Source organism: Penaeus chinensis, chromosome 22 (genome assembly GCF_019202785.1).
Source record: "Penaeus chinensis breed Huanghai No. 1 chromosome 22, ASM1920278v2, whole genome shotgun sequence".
NCBI lineage: Eukaryota > Metazoa > Arthropoda > Malacostraca > Decapoda > Penaeidae > Penaeus > Penaeus chinensis.
In genome coordinates, this window is record NC_061840.1 from 18,762,944 (window position 1) to 18,787,943 (window position 25,000).

The 25,000-nt window shown below is 41.9% G+C and overlaps 2 protein-coding genes across 2 annotated transcripts in view; one reads left to right on the forward strand and one right to left on the reverse strand.

Annotated features, from left to right (window-relative positions):
• Positions 1–10,715: 10,715 nt before the first annotated feature.
• LOC125036970 (SUMO-interacting motif-containing protein 1-like) lies at positions 10,716–12,523 on the reverse strand. The gene is made up of 6 exons (XM_047629931.1): positions 12,459–12,523; positions 12,331–12,411; positions 11,986–12,219; positions 11,756–11,836; positions 11,542–11,654; positions 10,716–10,861 (listed from the first exon to the last, which is right to left on the reverse strand). Exons 1-6 carry the CDS (start codon positions 12,521–12,523, stop codon positions 10,716–10,718), a joined length of 720 nt encoding a protein of 239 aa, XP_047485887.1.
• An 11,103-nt stretch (positions 12,524–23,626) lies between these two features.
• The window catches only part of LOC125037179 (alpha-(1,3)-fucosyltransferase C-like), a 13,819-nt gene continuing 12,445 nt past the window's right edge, over positions 23,627–25,000 (forward strand). Inside the window, exon 1 of the mRNA XM_047630216.1 lies at positions 23,627–24,495. Within this exon, the coding sequence (XP_047486172.1) occupies positions 24,143–24,495 (353 nt within the window). The 5' untranslated portion in view covers positions 23,627–24,142. The remainder of the gene's footprint in view (positions 24,496–25,000) is intronic.

A 25,000-nucleotide genomic window follows, 5' to 3' on the forward strand; every position in this document is an offset into this window, starting at 1 on the left:
TATATATATATATATGACGTGACGATATATATATATATATATATATATATATATAGTCACATGTTTACAGAATGTTTACAGCATGTGTGTTCGCATATATGTGGATGCGTATACACATATGTATGCGCATATGATGTACGCATATGCCTATATATGAGTATGCATGCGTATGTATGTAGTTGTGTATAATGTAGGAGTATGTATACATATTATATGCATAGGAGCATATGTAAAGGTGTATGCTTGCATGTGCATGTGCACGAAAATCAACATATGCGTAGTAATTAGGGCATTTGCGTGTGAACCACTATGGCTGTACTAGGGGTGCGTACGCATAAGTAAAATCAGTGTATAAAGTATAATCACACATATATGCACTTCTGATACTCATGCCGATGCTCACGGGAGTAGTGGTGTAGTGAGCAGGCCCGCGCATTGCTGCTCATAAGCCCACACTGCTGGAGGGGCTTATCAGTGGCATCCCGGTTAAACTACTCCCCCTCCCACCAGGATAAACCTAAGCCAGTAGGTGGCGGTAACTCGGCTGTATACCTCTCAAAAACCATGACTGCACAGATAGAGCAACGGCCCTCATTAACCGGAGGCGAAGGAGCCCCTGGTTACGGCGGCGATCAGGATCGCTCCGGAGCAGAGGGTGCTAAGAATCCCCGGTTAAAAGCAGGCCGCTCCCACGTTGATGAACCTTTGCACAAATAATATAAGGACAGTGGGAACTGAATCCAACTTACTAGCTTTACTTGAGGAACTCTCTTTCATTAAATGGGATGTTGTAGGATTCTGTGAGGTTAGAAGACTAGGCGAAGAACAGAAGATACTAAGGGATGGACACGTGCTCTACTGGAGGTAAACCCCAGGGTAGCAAGCAGGAATTAGGGGTAGGTTTCTTAGTTCACAGATGTTTACTAAAGAATATCGTGGAATTCTATAGTATAAGCGAAATAGTAGCTTAGGTAACAATAAAACTGTATATGCTCCAACCTGCAGCCACAGTAATGAGGAAATCGAGAGCATCTCTGAAGATGGCCATTTAGCCAGCGAGAGAGAAAATACCCATTTCACAATAATTATGGGAAATTTTAATGCCAAAATAGGTAAAAAGTCAGAAGGAGAAACTCAATATCATGAATACATTCTTGAAGAAAGACAAGAGCGGAAGTGGACATGGAAGTCGCTTTATAATTTCAAGTAAGCGCGATATAGTAAATGTGGAAGTTATTAACAAAGTAAATGTTGGCAACGACCATAGATTAGTCAAGAGGCCAAATTAAGTTACACCTCATAAGTGAAAGAAATAAACTCTTACGAAAACCGCAGCCAAATTTAGCTTACTTAAAGACCAGAGCAACAGAATTTAACCTTAACATCCAAAACAGATATTCACTTCTCAGCGATGAAGTTCTCAACATTGGCCAAATCAACAAACAATTCAGTAATATAATAGAGGAAGCTGCACTTGAATTAGGCGGCAAGAACGTCAAGCAAAGCTCCAGCAAGTTCTCAGTAGAAACTAAAGAGCTTATGCAAAAACGTAGGATCGTGAAAGTATCGACAAACAGGGACAAAATAGAATTAGCTGAACTAACAAAGACTATAAATAAAAAGAAAAGAGAAGATATACGGAAATTCAATACTTGAATAATAATTGAAACAGTGACCTCAGGTACCAGCAAAAAAAAAAACAAAAAAAACAAAGACTTCTACAGGGATCTATACAACTCCAATGAACAGCCACGGAGAGAAGCGAACGCGTTAACTAGAGACGTACCTAACATCACAACAGAAGAAATAAAAGAGCGCTTTAAGGCATGGAGAGAGAGAAAACACTAGGTGAAGACGTAATTAGTGTAGACCTTATAATAGATGCAGGAGAAATTGCAACAGTGAAATCTTTTTAACAAATGCCTTCTCAACGGAAAAAATCCAAAAGCCTGGGAAAATACAACCATCATTTTGATACATAAAAACTGTTCACAGAAGTCATCACACCTCGCATCTCTGCCAGTCTGGATTCTAACCAGCCTAGAGAACTGGCAGGCTTTTGCAATGGATTCCCAACAACAGACCACATCCACACGCTCACCCAAATAATATAAAAAATAAACGAATATAGGAAACCCCTGTATATGTCATTCATCGATTACGAAAAGGCATTTGACTCTGTACAAATACCAGCAGTACTAGAAGCTATTCGAAGACAAGGAGTAGGGGAGGTATAATGTAAAATATTGGAAGATATATACGAAGATGGGACAGCAACCATCAAGCTCCACACGGACACCGATAAAATACCAACCTAAAAAGGTGTTAGACAGGGCGATACCATCTTACCAAAACTGTTTACAGGTTGCCCTGAGGAAATATTCAAGAAACTAGAATGGAACGGAAAGGTTATCAAATTAGAAAACGAATACTTAAACAATCTAAGATTTGCAGATAATATTGTTCTCTTCAGTGAATATGCAAATGAAATACAGCAACTAATAAACGATCTGAATAGAGAAAGTCTGAAAGTCGGACTTAGGATGAACAAGAAAAAGACTAAGCTCATGTTCAACAACAGAGTTCAATTCGAACAGATACATGTACCAAGGTGAAGCGCTAGAGGTAATGGACAAGTATATATACCTAGGGCAACTCGTACAGACAAACACATCTAGCGAAGAGGAAATTAGGCGACGCATCAGTCTATGCTGGAGCGCCTTCGGCATACACAGTAGCATACTGAGAGCCTCTTTGCCATTATGTTTAGAGAGAAAAGTCTTTAATCAATGCATCCTCCCAGTTATAACCAATTGATCAGTAACATGGACTTCAACCAAATTACTGGAGAGGAAACTAATAAGTTCCCAGAGAGGGATGGAGAGGTTGATGCTGGGAATTAGCCTAAGAGATCGAATGGGGGCGACGTGGATCAGGGAACAGACAAAAGTAGAAGATATACTCGGGAACATCAGAAAGAAAAAATGGCAATGGACAGGTCATATATATCGAAGACAGGACAACAGATGGACAAAGAAAGTAACAAACTGGGTTATAGGTAACATTAAGAGACCAAGGGCCAGACCAATGACAAGATAGCGTGCAAGGACTGGAAATAAAAAATGCAAGACAGACAAAATTTAAGATATTGGGAGAGGCCTACGTCCTGAAGTGGACTGACTCAGGCTGGAAAAAAAAAAATAAATACTAGAAAAAAAATTACAGTGGACTATTAACCGAAAGCAACGTTAAATTATTTGTGTGTGCGTGTTTTTTTTTTTTTCTTTCTTTCTTTCTTTTTTTCTTTTTTTACACTACTGCCAACTACGTGTGAGAATGTTCTCTGAAACTAAGGCTTTGGTGATATATAAGGAGTGCCTTCGAAATAAAGTGTATTGTTTAGAATATGTGTTATGATGAAAAGGTGTGTGAAAACATTGACTTGGTGAAGTGCAATGCATCTGATATCAGGGAATGATCTAAGGTATTATAAAACGACATGAAAGGGGTCTCAAAACGATATAAATCTCTCTCCTTGCCATGTATTCTGGGGTGGGGGAGGTGTTGCCAAGTCATTGCATGTAGACGCTTCCAAAAACTCTTCTTTTTTTATTTGATTTTTCTTAAGGTAAGGATCTTTTCGGCATTGTTTTGTTTCTGTTTTTCTCGATATCTGCACTTAACATGCAAATAACATGGTTCAACAGGTGTTCCATATTAACTGTGCAAAGGAGGCAGATGCGCCATTCTAGCAGTGTTGCCAGATTCATTTTTAACAATACTGAGGCCAGTCAGTGGACCCATTGAGGAGATTAGCCCTCGGTCCACAAATAGGTAAAATCTGGCCTGTACAACATGCATCATTTTCTTTTCTTTCTTTCTTTCTTTCTTTCCTTCTTTCTTTTTCTTTTCAACAGAGATGTATTTCACTGAAGGAAATCGGACTCTCTCAATTCATTGTTTGAGAGGTTATTTGGCAGTGTCACCCTTGCCCTTCCTAATCATCCGCGGTTCGGCGTGCTAACACTTGTGCCGCGGCGGCGATATGTCGTTTTCTCGCCGTGATATCGGACTTGAGCGAGCAGTCAGAGCGCAGGTATTTTTACGACCGCCGCGACGGGGAATTGAACTCGGGACCATGAGGGTCGGAGTCCAGTGCTCTAACCACTGGACCATCGCGGAAGTCGTGTGTGTATGTGTGTGTGTGTGTGTGTGTGTGTGTGTGTGTGTGTGTGTGTGTGTGTGTGTGTGTGTGTGTGTGTGTGTGTGTGTGTGTTTGTGTTTGTGTATATGTATATATATATATATATATATATATATATATATATATACATGTGTGTGTAAATTTTGATTTGACGAGGCAACGATGTTCGAAACACACATGCTTTTAGATTTATTATCACGTTATGCTAATGAATATGTTGGACGCTTATAAGATATTTATGGATAATTATCAGATATTCATGAATTATTATTAATGTTAGTAATTCAGTATTGAATTAAGAATGATTGAAAGTCCTTTTAGGTAATGGAGTTCGTTAAAAAAAATGTTAAAGCAAAACCGAAACATGTGATTATGCTTTTGTGTATAGTTATATATATATATATTTTTGTATACACACACACATGTATATATGTGCATGTGTGTATATGTGTGGGTGCTTCATGCCCGGGGTGATGTGAAGGGATGGTGTGGTAGCCTAGTTAGCATTAAGTGCTTGCATGCCTTTCCGCTTTCAGCTGCCACCGCTGGCTGGCCTGGTGCGAAAAAGAGAGCAGCTATGCATAAGACTCCCCTGCCAGCTCATAGCCTCTCCATCATCAAGACTTCTGCAGTGCCTCCTCGTGGCCACCCATGGAAACTAGGTACCTTGCGGTCCTAGGTTGAACTGTGGAGGCTCTTGGAGCAGCAGGAGGCCCTAAAGGTACGGAGCTATGGCCAACCGGCGTGTGGATACGCCCTGGCTTCGTACTAACTCCTGCCCCCGCGCCCCCTGGGGTTAATGGGCAGCTGTGGGGCTGTGGGGAGGTAGGCCTTGCCAGTCGGCCCCCCCGAGATAACCACTGGCAACAAACCGTTTAGTTGTTGGTGCTGGGGGGAGGGCTAAAGTCCCTCCGACCCAGCAAGTACGGCGGGTTGGCGACCGCTGGGACTCGGGTGGGGAGAGGGGGTTACCCCCCATCCCAGCTGGGTCCCAGCGGCCGCCAACCTGGCGTGATGCTTGTGGGGGAAAGCCCTAGGAAGCCCTGCAGGCCCCATAATGGGGCCTGCAGCCAGCCAACCTCCTCTATATGGGGTGGCGTCGGTAGGGGTGGCAGAGGTGGCGCCCACCCGGAGTGACTGCCCGAGGTTAGACCTCAGGCGGACTGTCAGGGTGGGGGCTTGGAACGTCCGTTCCCTGCGACAGGACGATCGGTTACCACTACTATCGAGGGAATTGAAGCAGCTGAGAGTTGAGGTGGCTGCTCTCTCGGAGGTGATGGCCACCATCTCCAGGGAGTAGCCATAGCCACCTCCAGCAGACTTCAACCCTCGGTAGTTGAAGTCACTCCAGTCGATGAGCATATCATGGTATTGAGACTGAAGCTTTCATTTGGTTTCATGTCTCTTGTTGCTGTATACGCTCCTACGGATGTATATAAACTTGAGGTGAAAGAGATGATTTACGCCAAACTTGCATCTGTGGCAGACAGATGTCCTCAGCGAGATATTCGTATTGTTCTGGGCGACTTCAATGCGGTACAATTCGTGATCGCCAACTCAGGCTATATGGCCACTTGGCTCGACTCCCACAGGATGATCCTGCCCATCAGGTTGTCTCTGTCCGAGACAACCCTGGATGGAGGAGGCCTGTGGGACGACCGAGAAGGTCGTGGCTTGGGCAGATCGATCAAACCTGTCATGAGGAACTAGAGATTGGCCGGGCCCCTGCCTGGCGGCTCGCCATGAGGGACCCTCGTAGGTGGAAACAAAAGGTGGATGCGGCTATGCGCCCCTGCTGGCGTTAGCCCAAAAATGATGATGAATGATGATACATATATATATTCAAATATCTGTCTATCTTTACACACACGCAAGCATATACACACAGACACACACACACACACACGCACACACACACACAAACACACACACACATATATATATATGCATATATACATCTGTATACATATATATATATATTTTTTTTTTTTTTTGGGGGGGGGTTATATATACATATATATACATACGTACATATGTGTGTCTATATATATTTTCATATATATATATATATATATATATATATATATATATATATGTGTGTGTGTGTGTGTGTGTGTGTTTGTGTGTGTGTGTATGTGTGTATATATATATATATATATATATATATATATATATATATATGAATATATATACATAATATATACATATATATATATGTATATATCAAAGCCACTGCTTCCTAGGTCGTCCCAGGGACCTCCTCCACCCAGGGTCATCCGCAGAGGAATGAAGTAGCCTGACTTGGCAGTCCTGGATTATGCAAGTAACAGGTCCTATGCCGGTCTCACGGTGTAGCCGTCGGTAGAACACAGTCCTGCCAATTGATCCGGCATAGGGGCTTATAAAAAAAAAGGCATCAAGACGCGACTCCAAGGCACTAGATACCGACAAGAAAAGGATGTGGGACTTATTTATGCCCTCCTCAAGTCCCGGGGACGTCCAGCTCGACGAAAATCTGCAGCGAGAAGAACCGATGTCCCCTTTTCGGTCCCTCTCAAAACGTCATTTCATACAGGTGACGTCTAAACATACATAGTAAATATTGATATATATATGTTCTAGTCACGTCATGTTTAATGTATAAAGTATCCTTTCTAAAGGTTTGTGAGGTAGAGGGAGCGAAGGGATAGGGAGAAGAGTGTGAGAGAGAGAGAGGGGGGGGGGGGAGGGAGGGAAGAAAGAAGGCGGGAGAGTAGGAAAGAGAAAGGGAGGGAGAGACAGAGACAGAGAGAGAAAGAGAAATGGAGGGAGAAAGAGAGACAGAGAGAGAACGAGAACGAGAATGTGGGAAAAAGAGAGAACGAGAAGTTGGAAAGAGAGAGAGAAAGAACGAGAGAGTTGAAAAGAAAGAGAGAACGAGAAAGCCGGAAAGAAAGAAAGAGCGAGAGAACAAAAGAGTGTTAAAGAAATAGGGAGAGAGGGAGAACGAGTGGGAAAGAGAGAGAACGAGAGAGTGGGGAAAGAAAGAAAGAAAGAGAGAGAGAGAACGAGAACGAGAAAGTGGGAAAGAAAGAAAGAGAGAGAGAACGGGAAAGTTGGAAAGAAAGAAAGGAAGAGAAAAGAGAGTGAGGAAGAAATAGAGAAAGAGAACGAGAAAGTGGGAAATAGAGAAAGAGAACGAGAAAGTAGGAAAGAAAGAAAGAGAGAGAGAGAGAACGAATGGGAAAGAAAGAGAGAGAAGTTGGAAAGAAAGAAAGAAATAGAACGAGAGAGTTGGAAATAAAGAGGGAGAGAGAATGAGACAGTATGAAAGAAAGAAAGAGAGAGAACGAGAGAGTTGGAGAGAAAGTGAGTTACAGTGGTTATCATCATTACATAGAAAGTGATTTCACAGTACATGTAAATATAAGATACACATGGAATAAATGGTAGTACATATATGTCATGCCCATTCTTATATCTTGAAACCTAATGTCATTGGTGATTCACAGGCAACTAGGAGGCTTCAGTGAGTCACCCACAGGCAACCAGGCTTCAGTGAGAGATGTTCCTTTAATTTCCTTTTTTGAATGTATTAGAGTCTCTGATATGTCTGATATTATTTGGTAATTGGTTCCAAATCATGGGTCCACGTTAGTGTCTGCCGTGCCCTCATTTCTGTACGTGATCTTTTGGTGTGTAGATGTGTGTTTGCACAGAGGATGTGTTACCTACAGTTGGAAGGGTTAATAGCCACTTTGGATAAAAACCTTGAATTATTTGTGAATAAGTATATAGTAAGTGTCATGGTTACATTTGTTATGTACTTTTATCCAGCTTAGTTTGTTTACCGAGTTTTGTAATTTTTGAATTTTCTGAATGTGACCTTTGTTTGCTGTGTTTGAGCAATAATTAATTATACTGAGAACTAATGTCCGTTTGATTATCTATGAAGATACATTGTGTTTTATCTGAATGCATCTTGAGGCCATTTGTGTCAAAGTATCTTTTTATTTGTGACAATGTCTCCTGTGTCTTTTTTGTTAGTTGTTTACACAATCACTCTGGGGAAATTGTGAATCATCGGCGTATTGAACAAGAAGGCAATTTTGGACTAAATCATTTACAAATATTGTAAATAGGATTGGACCTAATATAGATCCTTGTGGAACACCGAAAGATACTATCTATTTTGTTGTTATTTTCTCTTAAATTTTGACTGATTGGCTTCTGATACTTAAATAACTTCTAAACCAGTATGTATCGATTTTGCGATATATTAATAATGAAGATTTCGTGGTTGACACTTTCAAATAAATTTATTTGAATCTATTTGATTGTTATCTATGTCCTCATAAATTTTATCTGTGATCTACAGCTTACTTCTGAAATAATTTTCTGTTTGGATAGTAGCTCAAGTGTCTCCAGAAATAGTGTTAACTTGTCTGCTACGAACTTTAGACAGTATAGGTAGTACAGTAATAGGTAATACGCCATTGCAGGTAGACTTTCTCTAATAAAGGGAAAAGCAATGTCATCTGTTCCCACAGCATTAGTTTCACGCAGGTCTTTTATTCTTAAGATTTCTGTTTCTATTTTTTACAGGCTGTTGTTTGAAAGCATTGGCTAGTGGCTTTATCCTACCTGTATTTTGTCGAGATGTGGAAGCGTTAGTTTGTTCGAATGTGAAATATCCAATTTTAGCGAAGAAATCGTTAAATTCTTTTGGAAAGATAGAAAGAGAGAGTGAACGAGAGAGTGGGAAAGAAAGAAAGAGAGAACGAGAGAGTGGGAAAGAAAGAGAGAGAGAGAGAGTTGAAAATAAATAATAAAAGAACGAAAACGAGAGAGTGGGAAAGAAAGACAGAGAGTAAGAGAGAGAGACAGAGAACGAGAGAGGGGGAGAGAAAGAGTGGGGGGGGCGAGTGGGAAAGAGAGAGAAAGAAAGAGAACGAATGGGAAAGAAAGAGAGAGAGAAAGAGCGAGAGAGTGCCAAAGAAAGAAAGAGAGAAGGAACGAGAGAGTGCCATAGAAAGAAAGAGAGAAGGAACGAGAGAGTGCCAAAGAAAGAGAGAGAGAAGGAACGAGAGAGTGCCAAAGAAAGAGAGAGAGAAGGAACGAGAGAGTGCCAAGGAAAGAGAGAGAGAAGGAACGAGAGAGTGCCAAAGAAAGAGAGAGAGAAGGAACGAGAGAGTACCAAAGAAAGAGAGAGAGAAGGAACGAGAGAGTGGCAAAGAAAGAGAGAGAGAAGGAACGAGAGAGGGCCAAAGAAAGAGAGAGAGAAGGAACGAGAGAGTGCCAAAGAAAGAGAAAGAGAAGAACGACAAAGTGCCAAAGAAAGAGAGAGAGAAGGAACGAGAGAGTGCCAAAGAAAAAAGAGAGAGAAGGAACGAGAGACTGGGGAAGAAAGAGAGAGAGAAGGAACGAGAGAGTGGGGAAGAAAGAGAGAGAGAAGGAACGAGAGAGTGCCAAAGAAAGAGAGAGAAAGGAACGAGATAGTGCCAAAGAAAGAGAGAGAGAAGGAACGAGAGAGTGCCAAAGAAAGAGAGAGAAAAAGAACGAGAGAGTGCCAAAGAAAGAGAGAGAGAAGGAAAGAGAGAGTGCCAAAGAAAGAGAGAGAGAAGGAACGAGAGAGTGCCAAAGAAAGAGAGAGAGAAGGAATGAGAGAGTGCCAAAGAAAGAGAGAGAGAAGGAACGAGAGAGTGCCAAAGAAAGAGAGAGAGAAGGAATGAAAGAGTGCCAAAGAAAGAGAGAGAGAAGGAACGAGAGAGGGGCAAAGAAAGAGAGAAGGAACGAGAGAGTGGGGAAGAAAAAGAGAGAAGGAACGAGAGAGTGGGGAAGAAAGAGAGAGAGAAGGAACGAGAGAGTGGGGTAGAAAGAGAGAGAGAAGGAACGAGAGAGTGGGGAAGAAAGAGAGAGAGAAGGAACGAGAGAGTGGGGTAGAAAGAGAGAGAGAAGGAACGAGAGAGTGGGGAAGAAAGAGAGAGAGAAGGAACGAGAGAGTGCCAAAGAAAGAGAGAGAGAAGAAACAAGAGAGTGCCAAAGAAAGAGAGAGAGAAGGAACGAGAGAGTACCAAAGAAAGAGAGAGAGAAGGAACGAGAGAGTGCCAAAGAAAGTGAGAGAGAAGGAACGAGAGAGTACCAAAGAAAGAGAGAGAAGGAACAAGAGAGGGCCAAAGAAAGAGAGAGAGAAGGAACGAGAGAGTGGGGAAGAAAAAGAGAGAAGGAACGAGAGAGTGGGGAAGAAAAAGAGAGAAGGAACGAGAGAGTGGGGAAGAAAAAGAGAGAAGGAACGAGAGAGTGGGAAGAAAGAGAGAGAGAAGGAACGAGAGAGTGGGAAAGAAAGAGAGAGAGAAGGAACGAGAAAGTGCCAAAGAAAGAGAGAGAGAAGGAACGAGAGAGTGCCAAAGAAAGAGAGAGAGAAAGAGAACGAATGGAAAAGAAAGAAAGAGAGAGAGAAGGAACGTGAAAGTGCCAAAGAAAGAGACCGAAAGAAGGCGATCCAGCCGTGTAGGTTATCACTGCGGTGACACTAAGCATATTCACCTGGTGTTGTGGGCCTTCGAATATGCCATACTCTAAACAACACTACTTTCATAAACTCACCGCGGGTATTATTATCAAAGGCGCCGTTCTCGCAAGCTCTCTCTTCCCAGCAGCTTGATAACTTGGATGCCCCTGAAAATACACATAAGCACGTCATTAGTAACTCCTGACTCACTGACGTCATTAGTAACTGCTGACTCACTGACGTCATAAGTAACTCCTGACTCACTGACGTCATTAGTAACTCCTGACTCACTGACGTTATTAGTAACTCCTGACTCACTCACGTCATTAGCACTCCTGACTCACTGACGTCATTAGTAATTCCTGACTCACTCACGTCATCAGTAACTCCTGACTCACTGACGTCATTAGTAATTCCTGACTCACTGACGTCATTAGTAACTCCTGACTCACTGACGTCATTAGAAACTCCTGACTCACTGACGTCATTAGTAACTCCTGACTCACTGACGTCATTGGTAACTCCTGACTCACTGCTGTTAAACAATGATAATGCGAATATTAATATTAGAAATAATAAAGTAATGATAGTGATAATAATAATGACAATGGTGATAATGAAAACAATGAATAATAATGAACAAATAAATAAGAAAATAGATAAAGAATTAAAATGCCCTTCTACTGTCAGAATAGTAATAGTAATAATAATAATAATAATAATAAATAGATACATAAAGATACCAATAGATAATGAATAAATAAGTAAATAAGAATCAAAAATAGATAAGCAATTAAATAGATAAATGCAAACAAGGCAATCAATATACATCAAAGCAAAATCTCACTGAAGCCTCCTGGTTGCCTGTGGGTGACCCACTGAAGCCTCCTGGTTGCCTGTGGGTGACTCACTGAAGCCTCCTGGTTGCCTGTGGGTGACTCAGTGAAGCCTCCTGGTTGCCTGTGGGTGACTCAGTGAAGCCTCCTGGTTGCCTGTGGGGGACTCACTGAAGCCTCCTGGTTGCCTGTGGGTGACTCACTGAAGCCTCCTGGGTGACTCACTGAAGCCCCCTGGTTGCCTGTGGGTGACTCAGTGAAGCCTTCTGGTTGCCTGTGGGTGACTCAGTGAAGCCTCCTGGTTGCCTGTGGGTGACTCAGTGAAGCCTCCTGGTTGCCTGTGGGTGACTCACTGAAGCCTCCTGGTTGCCTGTGGTCGACTCACTGAAGCCTCCTGGTTGCCTGTGGGTGACTCACTGAAGCCTCCTGGTTGCCTGTGGGTGACTCAGTGAAGCCTCCTGGTTGCCTGTGGGTGACTCAGTGAAGCCTCCTGGTTGCCTGTGGGTGACTCAGTGAAGCCTCCTGGTTGCCTGTGGTGACTCACTGAAGCCTCCTGGTTGCCTGTGGTTGACTCAGTGAAGCCTCCTGGTTGCCTGTGGGTGACTCCATGAAGCCTCCTGGTTGCCTGTGGGTGACTCCATGAAGCCTCCTGGTTGCCTGTGGATGACTCCATGAGGCCTCCTGGTTGCCTGTGGGTGACTCAGTGAAGCCTCCTGGTTGCCTGTGGGTGACTCACTGAAGCCTCCTGGTTGCCTGTTGGTGACTCACTGAAGCCCCCTGGTTGCCTGTGGGTGACTCACTGAAGCCTCCTGGTTGCCTGTGGGTGACTCAGTGAAGCCTCCTGGTTGCCTGTGGGTGACTCAGTGAAGCCTCCTGGTTGCCTGTGGGTGACTCAGTGAAGCCTCCTGGTTGCCTGTGGGTGACTCACTGAAGCCTCCTGGTTGCCTGTGGGTGACTCACTGAAGCCTCCTGGTTGCCTGTGGGTGACTCCATGAAGCCTCCTGGTTGCCTGTGGGTGACTCACTGAAGCCTCCTGGTTGCCTGTGGGTGACTCAGTGAAGCCTCCTGGTTGCCTGTGGATGACTCACTGAAGCCTCCTGGTTGCCTGTGGGTGACTCACGGAAGCCTCCTGGTTGCCTGTAGATGACTCCATGAAGCCTCCTGGTTGCCTGTGGGTGACTCAGTGAAGCCTCCTGGTTGCCTGTGGGTGACTCACTGATGCCTCCTGGTTGCCTGTGGTCGACTCAGTGAAGCCTCCTGGTTGCCTGTGGGTGACTCAGTGAAGCCTCCTGGTTGCCTGTGGGTGACTCAGTGAAGCCTCCTGGTTGCCTGTGGGTGACTCAGTGAAGCCTCCTGGTTGCCTGTGGGTGACTCACTGAAGCCTACTGGTTGCCTGTGGGTGACTCACTGAAGCCTCCTGGTTGCCTGTGGGTGACTCACTGAAGTCTCCTGGGTGACTCACTGAAGCCTCCTGGTTGCCTGTGGGTGACTCACTGAAGTCTCCTGGGTGACTCACTGAAGCCTCCTGGTTGCCTGTGGGTGACTCACTGAAGCCTCCTGGTTGCCTGTGGGTGACTCACTGAAGCCTCCTGGCTGAAGCTTCTGGCTGGATGTGGGTGACACACTGAAGCCTCCGGTGTGGCATGCCTTGATATTTGATGCATGAGTCATAGCATTGCATGATAGCATTACATTATTATCATCTCTGCCATATCGGTTGAAATTTTAAAAATAATTACACAGGCCCTTATCTCCTGACCTTTTGGAGTTATTGACCTGTAGGAGTTTAGTCCTTTATTTACCACCCTGGCTAACTGCACAGGCGTGGGCAAGCTGTGGTACATTTAATGCATGGTCATAACATTACATAGTGTTACATTTGAATTTTAGCCTATAACATTGCTATGAGTACTTTATCAGTTTTAGGGAAAAGAACAATTGCACAGTCCTTTATCCACTCATCTACCACGCCGGCATGTAGCTTGGGCGTGGAAAAGCATTAATACATTTTATATTCGGTTATGTGATACTACATTCCAAATTTAGGATACAACATAAGTATATCTTCTAAGACATCAGATGATATGAAGTAGTTACATAGTTCTCCGTACCTCATGCTAGGTGGCCTGAAAGGCTGTATCACATGGCACTCTGAGATATAATGTACAAGTGTTCGCTTATATTCTTCATTACACAGTTTACACTTAGTTTCTTCGACATTACAAACTGTACTGACCTGCTAATACAATCTATATCCAAGCCTGATTCTTGCAGTCACAACATCACACTGTCTTGTTCTTGTTTTAAATAAACCATAGATGAAGGAATCTTGCCTAAACCGGTCATAGTGCTTTATGCTACAGCTTTCAGGGCGTTGAGAATTAATCAACTCAGTCAAGTCCTCTCTGAAGGAAGCTTTAATGATGTAGAAAATCCTAGAAAGAGGTATCCCATGATCTATGTCCACACTTTGTTTGTCACATGCTGACTTTGCTAGGCGATCAGCATGATCATGCCTAGGGATTCCAACATGCGATGGAATCCACAAAACGAATATTATGGCCTCGTTCTTTTGCACGATACACGTGTATCCTGATGTCATTTGCAATATTTCCCGCATCTTTGTCTAGAGTGTTCAGAGCCTGGAGAGCACTCTGTGAATCGCAGAAAATGACCCCTGAGCCTTGGTTCAATAGAAATTCGGTGGCCATGAGTATTCCTGCCAACTCGGTTTGCATAGTGCTAGCCCAGTCATGAACCCTCCTACAATCCTGGTGCTGCAAAATATTGTTTTTATATACAACAAAAGCGCATCCTGCTCTGCTCCCAGACTGCAAGGATCCGTCAGTGTAGCATTCATATGCATTGGAAAGAGTGTCTAGATGCTCATTTATACTTGCAAGTGCATACTGTTTAAGTATAGCAGGGGGGACACTGTCTTTTTTAGGGGAAGTCGCATAATATACACTTAGGTCCGACATTTTCCACGGTGGTACAGAACGTCCATGTAGGGTCTTAGTTATGGGTATGTTCAGCTGAGCTAAGTGTTTACACGTCACTTGTAACCATGGATTTGAGTATGAATCGGTGTTGTTATTCAAAGTTAGCTCTTCTATTCTGTGTTTTAGTTGTCTTTGGAACTCTGTACAATGGAGGGGTTCTCTAATTGATTTGACACTAAATGTGGTATTTATGTATAATATTCTTTCATAAACAGAAGGCAAATTAAGTTCTGTTCTCATATTCACAATCCTTGTTGTTCTAGGGGCACCAAGAATGATCCTCATGGCTTCATTTTGTACACTTTCTAGACTAGTCAACTCTGATTCCTTGAACAATACTAGGTTCAACGCATGGTAATCTATGACCGACCTTATGTATGACAAGTAAAAGATTCTCGCAATATTGACATTAATACCATGGTCTTTGCCGACAAGTGTCTTAAGTGGCTTCAGCCGCTCCTACAGCCTTTTTTTCAGGTTTCTAATGAACTCTGAATCATTAACAATCACCCCAAGGTATTTGTATTGATGGCAGAGATCTAGCTCAACGTCATTTATATGAAACCTTGGCAGAGGGATTGTCTGTGGGTTAAGTGCCTTTGTTTTTTCAGATGAAATTATCAAGCAACACTCAGTAGCGCTTGCAGAAAGTATATCTAGGATCTCTTGCATTCTCTCCTCGGATGAGGATTTAATACAAATGTCATCGGCATAGCAAATAATGGAGTCATTGCCTGCAAGTGGTATATCGGCCAGTAATCTATGCATTAGGATATTAAATAGCATGGGACTAAGTACGCCTCCCTGAGGTGTGCCGAGTTCAAATACTTTTGTATGAGTACTCTTAATGCCCCTGAAGAGAACCTGAGCCGATCGATTCGACAGATACATTTGAATCCATGTTAACAGTTTTCCCTGAATACCAAAGCTAGCTAGTTGCTCAAGGATAATTTCCCTGTTTGCAATATCAAAAGCAGATTTAAGATCAAGAAATACGGTTTGCATGCCTAGGTTTGAGTTTGTTAAGTACTCTGAAAAAACAGTACTGACTGCTACGCCCTGGGAGAAATCCATACAGTCTGGGGGATAACTTAGCATTTATGCGATACATGAGCCTGTTCAGAATTATTCTCTCAAGTACTTTGCACAGACAGGAGGTCAAGGAAATGGGTCTGTATTTATCAGTATTGGGTTTGGGTATAGGAATGATTAAGCTTTTAGTCCAGGAGCTTGGGAGGATTCCTTGTGATAGGCTGAGTCTATACAGATGTAAAAGTGGGTTGCCTGGTACCTGAGCAATGTGGCGAAGGACGCTGTAAGTAATGCCGTCCTCGCCAGGGGCGGTTGCCTTACCTTTCAGAAGGGCATTGCTCAGTTCCCACTTGGTTATTTCGACAAAGTCGGAGGGTTCAATAGCAGCACATGCTATTGCTATATTGAAATTTCTATCTATTTTCGACTTGTTGAGCTGATTTTTTATCCCTTGTGGAAGTGAGTGTACTTGAGAATTTCCTGCCCACTGCTCTAGCAGCATATTAGCCTGTTCCTGTGGACTGTGGAACTGCGGTGTTGTGAGGGCTTTACCTGTCAGTCTTTTAATTTTTCTCCATACGTCAGCTATAGAAGTTTGACTATTGATACTTTGCAGGAATTGTTCCCAGTATTTACTACGAATCTGAGTTTTTAAATCTCTGAATTCCTTGGTGGCTTTCATAAACTGCAGAAGATTATCTGTCGTCTTATTATCTTTATAACAATTAGCAAGCTCCTGAACCCGGTTATATTCCTTTGCCAGAATTGGGTCATTGATCCACCTCGGTGCATGGGAGGTCTGGGGCCTCTTTTTCTTTGAGAGTTTTCGTGAACAGACCCATGTGTCATAATAGTCAGTGACAACTTTGATTAGATCCTGAGAAAATTTCTCAACAGCTGTTACTTCATAGGTGTTATACCAGTCATAGACCCGTGCCTTGAAGTGATGCTCTAGGCCCGGTGGGATAATTATTCGGAGCCTAGGTGATCTAGTGGCTGAATTGCTGTCTACAGTATAATCTGTTCGTATTGCAAAGTGGTCACTAACTAACTCTCGCACCAGTGAAGTACAGACATTACCATGAACTAATTTTTTGCCAAATACATAGTCTAATCTGCCACCTCCCAAATGAGTCTCTGCTTCTGTGCCATATACTGTCAGTGATCTACTATTGATAAAATGTTTGAATTCTTCCCCATTACTATTACGTTGGTTGTCTCCAAAGTGTGGATGCCTTGCATTGAGGTCGCCCATACATAACGTGCTTTGGTTGTGAAAATTGGGGAGAGAACTAGCCAGAAATTTGGAGCATCTGGCATATACATTATACAGTGAAAAATATCCAGTGGCAGTCTGAATTTTTAAATGATGAAATTGAACATCAGTGTTCTTGGATTTTTAACTAATTTATGCGGCAGTGTTACCTTCACATATGTCAATAATCCAGTCATGGCTGTATTCACATATGAATAATATCCCTGAATTGCAGGTGCTATTTTCATCTTAGCAGCAGCAGCAAAAGGTTCTTGCACGCAAATAACATCAGTATTATATTTACGGATATAAAACTCCAGGTCATTCAGCCTAGGCTTTATACTACGCATATTCCATGATATAAATTTGATTGTGCGTTTATCCATAACTGAGTAGTGCTCTATTAGGCAGTCTGTACCTCATGCTGTTATATCCTCTAATATTACAAATTATATATTCACATAAACATATAGCTTTATGATTGTGGTTTTCATTACATATGGTAGTCTTAAACTTAAAAGTACTTTTAACCATTTTAAACATTTGATTTTAGCTTTGTTCCACTTCTCAGCACAGTCCCTCCGGTTGCTGTGCTAGGTGCACCTGGGGGGCTGGTTGCGTCACTGGACCCGATGTCACAGGGATCCTGATATTGTTCGTGGCGGCTGTCAGCGCTGACACGCCCACTCTGGTTATCAGCACTGGCGGTCTGACATCGGTTCTCCTCGTTCGTTTTTGTAGCACTAATGGTAACACGAGTATCACGGCAATGACATTCACTTTAAATTTTTTTCTATTTCCTGTTTGAGCATTGTTATTTCATCAATTAAATTATTGTTTTGTTCTTTCAGAACTTTTATTTCCTTTAAAAGTTCAAGCACTTTAATGTCGCCTTGGTCAGCTGGCGTGACGTCACTTCTGTCACATGGTTGTGCGGGGGATTCCTCCGCCTGGCCTGCGGTCATCCCTGCCTGAGGATGAGGGACGGCTGCCTCGGCTGGCTCCCGGGCAGGGAGGGGGGGACGTGGTCTTTAATTCAGAGAGTGTGGCAGCTTTGACGCCCGAGTCACCCTCTGTGAGGATCAACAGTATCTTGTTCACCTTCTCCGCCAGTTGCGCAACCGTTTCGCGTAGTTCGGCGTCCTCTGCACCCCCACTCGCCGGCAGCCGCGGGAAATCTCTGCGGTTGGTGACGTCACACAGGGCACGGGCTGGCGCTTCCCCGGCACCCTGTCCGCTGGTTGGGTTGGGAGGGTCGCGCTGGTCACTCGCAGTCGGTGCTAGGACCACAGGGGGTGGGGGGGAGGGGCCAGGGCAGGGAGGCCCTTGCACCCCCAATGCCAGGCAGTCACACCTGTCATCCCACACCTGAAGCAGGATGGGACAAAAGCTGGTGCTTCTGCATTACTCGCTTCTGCTGCACTGCGAGGACACTCCCTGGCAGTATGTTGTTCTCCACATTCTGCGCAGCGCGCCTTGCCCTTGCAGTATTTAGCTACATGGCCACTTTCCATGCAGTTATAACAGATGACGGAGGATGCCCTCCATGGCCTCACGTGGCTGGCGGGTACTTCCCAAAGAAGTGGTATGTACTGGGAGGGGGTTGCTCTCCTTTCCATATGATTCGTATACGGTTGAGTGGTTTCTTGTCTTTGTGCACTCTTATGGCCTTAATAACTCCTTCGAGTGCATACGCATGTTCAAGATCAAAATCCTTGTTGTAGTGGGTCACAAGGTATTCGTCATATTTCTCTTGCTTCTTGGGCTCATCACCCAGTTTGAAGATAATACCTCCAATTAATCCTTCAATAAGGTCGTCAACATATTTTCGCTGAGAGCGAGCGACGTACACATACGACGAGGAGAGTGTCTCCTCGCACAAGGTCGAGGGGGGTACCCCCCTGGGCCCGAGAGTCGTTGCCGAGGTTCTGTAGCCATTTCAGTTTATCGTTTTTCGTGGTGCCTTCATGGAAGGCGAGACGAATATAATCGCTTTTTGGTGCCAGTGGTGTCTTACCGGCATTGTTGAGCTTTTTTTTCTTAGTTTTCGACTTCACTAAAGTGAAGCCGTCACTTCCTTCCTGGGCATCAGGATCACCACCTTCAGCACCCGCCCGTTGCAAGGCAATGGATTCAGTGGGGCTATCCACTGAATTACAGACTGAAACTTCAGCCGCGGGAGGGGAGGGACAGTTATCCACCGAGTCCTCCCCCTCAGTGTTTACATAACTATTATCACAGCACTGATCTCATGTCACTGTCTTGCGGGTTATATGAGCACCAAGAATTCATGTACCCCTTGTACAACTTCCTCATATATGATACCAGATATTCGTGTATATGGGGCAAGGGCACCGGAGCACGGGCACCACACGCCCTCTCCGTATGAGGTCACGATGTGTACTGGACCTGTAGGAGTTAATGAAATCTGGATAATCTTTTCCGTAGAGTTATTGGTATCTATTTACACGACGGCAACACTAAGATGTAGAAAATCCGAGGACACTGTCATAAAGAGAAGAAAAAAGCTACACACACTGATTTATAAAGTAATCCACGTAGACAAATAACAACGCCGGAAATGAAGAAGAAATCAGGTCGCGTTTTGGCGGCAAAGACGAAAAAACAAATTTCCCGCGCAATTTCGTGGTAATGTGACGTCACGACCAATCACGTCACGGCAACTCTATCGCTTTGCTTTTCATATCCATATTATAATCATGACTTTCTTTACATTTAGTCATTTGATATTCAGTATAGATCATTTCTAATACAACCCACGAAGTTAGAAGAAGTTAGCAATCAGAGACAAAACAAAAAAACAAAAAAAATGGGTATTAAGACACATTTTCGAGAGGTTTCATCATCATCATTTTCTTGCATAAAACGACAACATTGTTCATAGACATCACCTGAGTTTCATGCGGCTGAATTCCATAAAAAAAAAAATCTAGGCGTGATTTACCCGTGATCCTATCCATAGATTAAGAAAAAATATTGGCGTGTTTTGGCTATTTCAATCAATGGATGAAAAAATATATATGTCTTGGCGTATTGCAACTGTTTAGATCCATGGATAAACAAAATCTAGGCCACACACACACATACCTACATACATGTGTGTGTGTGTGTGTGTGTGTGTGTGTGTGTGTGTGTGTGTGTGTGTGTGTGTGTACGTATATATGTGTGTGTGTATGTGTGTGTGTGTGTGAGTGTGTATTGGGACCAAACCCTGTGAGTATAATCCAGGTTGAGGTTAGCGGTGATCCAATCAGTAATGTACTGTACACACACGCACACCAGAACATGTTATTAGAAATAAATACTTTCCACCTGCCTTGTCTCTCACCACACCTGTGAAATCGCTGTGCACCGAAGCCATTGTATTACGACCAATAACTTCTACAATACACACTTCATTTCTGTTTATTTCACAATGATTATACGATGTTGGAAATGAGTAGTCTGCATTTGCATGGTAATTAGTATCGGCAAGTTAGCAGTAATATTAATTTTCGCCTGACCATTGTAAAATTCATGGAATCAGAAATCATGAAACTATTACATTATGCAGACGTTTGGAGTACAATCTACACACCTCAGGCTAGCAGCAGTTTGCGAATTTTAGACTGCTCAGGCTTAGGGTGATGAGTCATAATAACAAGGCAGTGATAAAGGACTTTTATTCTCTCTTATACAAAGCTGAAATCGGTAACGCCTCTAGGGTTTGGAGTGTCGTACTTCTACGTAAGCATTTACAAAAAAAAAAAAAAAAAAAAAAAAATCTTTAGGTAGCGAGTATTTCACATCTTTTCTTCATGATTCGATGCCTTCAAAGGTTAAGTATGGACAGATTATTCAGTAGTTCTAACTCACTAATGTTTTTATATCCAGCACTTTCACTGCATTGGTCTCGAGGGAAGAATGGGGGACAAACTACGTACCTAAATACAAACAACCATTTTCATCCAGTGTTGCCACTTTAGTCGGATTTCCCACAGATCTAAGGGGGGAATTACCTTACTTGGGACTGTCGCTCGTAGTCTGTGTTGATTTCCATGGGAATTTATATAATTTTAGGGAAATTCTATGAAATTCTATGAAGTTTGACAGAAATTTCTAGTTGATTTAACATAAAAGATATAGACTTTAAGTAATATTACGCATGTAGTTAATACGAAGCATGCGCCAGAGTGTTCACCACTTGTGCAGCTGCCTGATCTTTAAAAATAGCTCATATCAGCCTCAAGAACAGGTATAAAAATTTTGTACTTGAACATATATGTAGAGTACAGATATTACTGACCAGAAAATGTTGACATTCTCCTAATGCTGAATAAATATCACCCATCCAATGCCACGTCCCAGACAAGAAGATTCTATTGTCCTTGGTGGTAAGTATGAGTCGACTTTTGAGGAGCTAGTGATCTTAAACATGAATGGCGCATGAAAAGACTTCATCAATAGCCCAAAAAATGTTTGGGTAATATTATATATTTTTGGACCGATTCGAATGAAATGAATTTTCTACAGGACAAAAATATAGATATAATTTCTTTCTGACATTGCCCTGGAATTGTTTTCACTACTTTTTTTTTCATATAATGCGTCAATAAAAAGCATCTTTTCTCAAATAAATGCTGTTCATTCTAAACCTGTAAATCAGATTGCCTCATTACAATTCAGTCATGTGCAAGCTCTGCCAAACTGTGTGTGATTTGTAGATTTGTAAATTGGATATGCAATGCCATCAATTTTCCTAATTCTGTATATTTATGCAATTACTTAAAAATAAGCTAGGTTAAGATAATATTTATATGTTGATGGTTCAGTGGTTCAGAGCCTGACTCCAGATCTGAGATGTCAATGTTTTAGTATTGTCATTATTATAGTTCTTGTTGTTGTTACTATCATTATTAGTATAATAAATATGGTTATTATTATCATTATTGTTCTTCTTGTTAATATTATCATGATCATCATTACCACTATCATTACTATTATCATTATCTTTTTAATATTATCATTATTACTTTTGCTATTGTTATTACTGTTACTGTTATTGTCATTATTGTTATTATCATTATCATAGCTGTTATTATTACCATTGTTATTATTATTATGATAATTATTGTTACTACTATTATTATCATTATTATTAATATCATTGTTGTTGTTGTTTTTGTTATCATCATTTTAATATTTATTATTGTTATTATTGTTATTATTATTATTATTATTATTATCATTATTATCACTGTTATTATTATTGATATCATCTTTATCTTTATTATTATTATCACTGTTATCGTTATCATCATAATTATTATCATTATTATCATCATTATCATCATAATCATTATCATCATGATAATTGCTATTGCTATTATCATCATTATTGATATTATCATCATAAATATCATAAACGCCATCGCATCATCGCAGTCATCATCCTCATCTTCAACATCACCATTATCTTCATCATTCTTATCAACATTCCTATCCCTATCATTATCATCATTATCATTGTGATCATACGCCTGAATAGTCTTTTTTTTGTTTTCGTTTTTTTTTTTTTTTTTTTTTTTTGCTGTTGTTATTTAAGTGTTGTCTTATGCTTGGCTCTATAGTGATAAATCATATTCCTAATATAAATATGTATACATATACATATATATATACGCGCGCGTGTGTATGAAAGGAAAACAAATAAATAAATAAAAAAAGAAAAACATTCAGAGTGAAATTGCATATTTCAAAAAACATTCACGAAAATTATTCATTTATATATTCTAATCACGCTGTATATATAATAAAAACCAAGTTGGTGAAGACTCAATTGTCTATGACTTTTATCTCGAGCTAAAAACATGGCATGGATTTGAGCACTATCATGTATGACTTTCTCGATTTCCTTTATCTCGCACTGAAAGGCCCAAACAAATATGCTTTAGTAGAAAATATTACTCGTAAAGTATTACTCGCAAACAGTGGCGACGCATATATTTTTTTCCCTATTGGTTTCTTTTAGACGAATCTCGCCGTTTCGCTGTCTCGTTGCTTCACCCATTCTGCTTTTGCGACATTCGATTATGAACAAAAATAAAATAAAAAATGGAGTGAAAAAGGCGTATGGCATAAGAAAAGGGAGGGAGATCTATGTTTTTTTTTCATGAGACTGTTCGTAAAGCAATGAAAAACTCATTAATTGTGTTTTGCTGAGCTGGCTGCATATGTTAGTAAAAGCTCTAACATATGCGAACGTGCGAATATTGCCAGATGTATGAGAATTTCAGTAAGGCCTAGAACTGGATTTAAACTACAACAGATATGCTGTTGACATGTTTAGATTATATACATCGGCGTTCATATTTGTGATGCGTCGGTTTAGATGGAGACAATTATAAATGAACATAACTTTTACTCGAGTTTCTACATAAAACGTCGGTTAAAATCTGGTCTTCGTATTCCCAATCATTTTTTCATTGTATTTCGATTTTTACGCCTCCTTTTCGACTACGTAGATAACGTAGCATAATCTACCAATAAAAAGGATATCAATTATTTATTTTTCTTATAAAGAGATTAAGCATATACAGTGTATATTAGGGATATAACTCCTTGAATAAATATCACGAATTTTACGGAGCAAATATATCATTAAGATATTCCTCCATCAACAGGTGAATATACTTAACTGGAAATCGGAGAGTGTGAACGTAAAAATCTGGAAACAATGCAGGTCTAAAATGATCGGACTCACACGGTCTCGTACTCTCCTGCAATCCGGTCTGTGCAGAACTTTGTGTTTGTTGACTTGAATAAGTCTATTTTGCAATAGTGAGCCAAGAAGATACGGGGGATACAAGCCTATATCAGAAATTCGGCATTCCCTTTCATTATTATTCCAAAAGGGTGATCAGAGGCAATCTACTCCCTCCAGTGTTATTTTAAAAGGGAATCAGAGATCAGCATTCCCTTTCATTGCTATACCGAAAGGGGGATACGTACCTATTTCTTCCTTTCAATAATATTCTGAAACGGGGTACGAGCCTACAGCAGAAATCCTACATTCCTTCAGTGTTATTCTGAGAGGGGAATACGAGCCTATCTCTTCCTTTTAGTATTATTCTGAAAAGGAGATACCTGCATATATCTTCTCTTCAATTTTATTCTGGAAGGGGAATACGAGCCTACATCAGAAATCCAGCATTCCCCTGTAGTGTTATTCCCAAAGGGGGATAAAGGTCCATCTCTTCCCTTCAGTGTAATTCCGAAAGTGGAATACGAGCCTACAGCTTCCCTCCAGTGTTATCCTGAAAGATGTCCGGCCTACAGCAGCAGCAGTCCTCTCCTAAGATTCCTGTCCTTCTCCTCGTGGTCGTAGTCACGGGGGTTAGCTTCTACAGAACCCTGGACACGCAACTGAACAGGCAGGCGACGCTACAGTTCCGTAACCCGCGCCCAGGTGTTCAGGAGAAGCCGACGGAGGGTCTGAAGGGACCTTCGGAGGCGCTGCAGAGACCGTCGGAGGCGCAGAAGACACCGTCGGAAGGCGTCGGAGAGGAGGAAGAAGCCACCCTCGAGGATCAGATGGAAATGAAGCCGAAGGTGGTTCTGTTCTGGACGTCTTGGTTCGGGTCGCAGTGGGCGGCCAAGAAGGGCGTCCTCACCAGGTAGATTTTCGCTGGATGGTTTCGTTCGGGATTTGGCCATTTACTGAATGCGTGCATGTATACAGCACACACACACACACGCACACACTCACACACACACACACACACACACACACACACACACACACACACACACACACACACACACACACACACACACACAAACACACACACACACACACATACACACACACACACACACACACACACACACACACACACACACAAACACACACACACACACGCACACATACATATACATATATATGTGTGTGTGTGTGTGTAAACCTATATATATTTGCCACCCCTTACTAAATTCAACGACTTGAAATGTACAATACATTTCTTTGAGGTATAAATTAAAACATGATATATTTCGTAATGGCCCAAGATATCACAGAAAGAAGTTTGAGGGGAGCATTCTGTGGCAGATATCATTTGTTATATGATATATATAAAGTGTTGCGGTGTGTATTTGTTTGTTTGTATGTCTTTGTATGTGTGT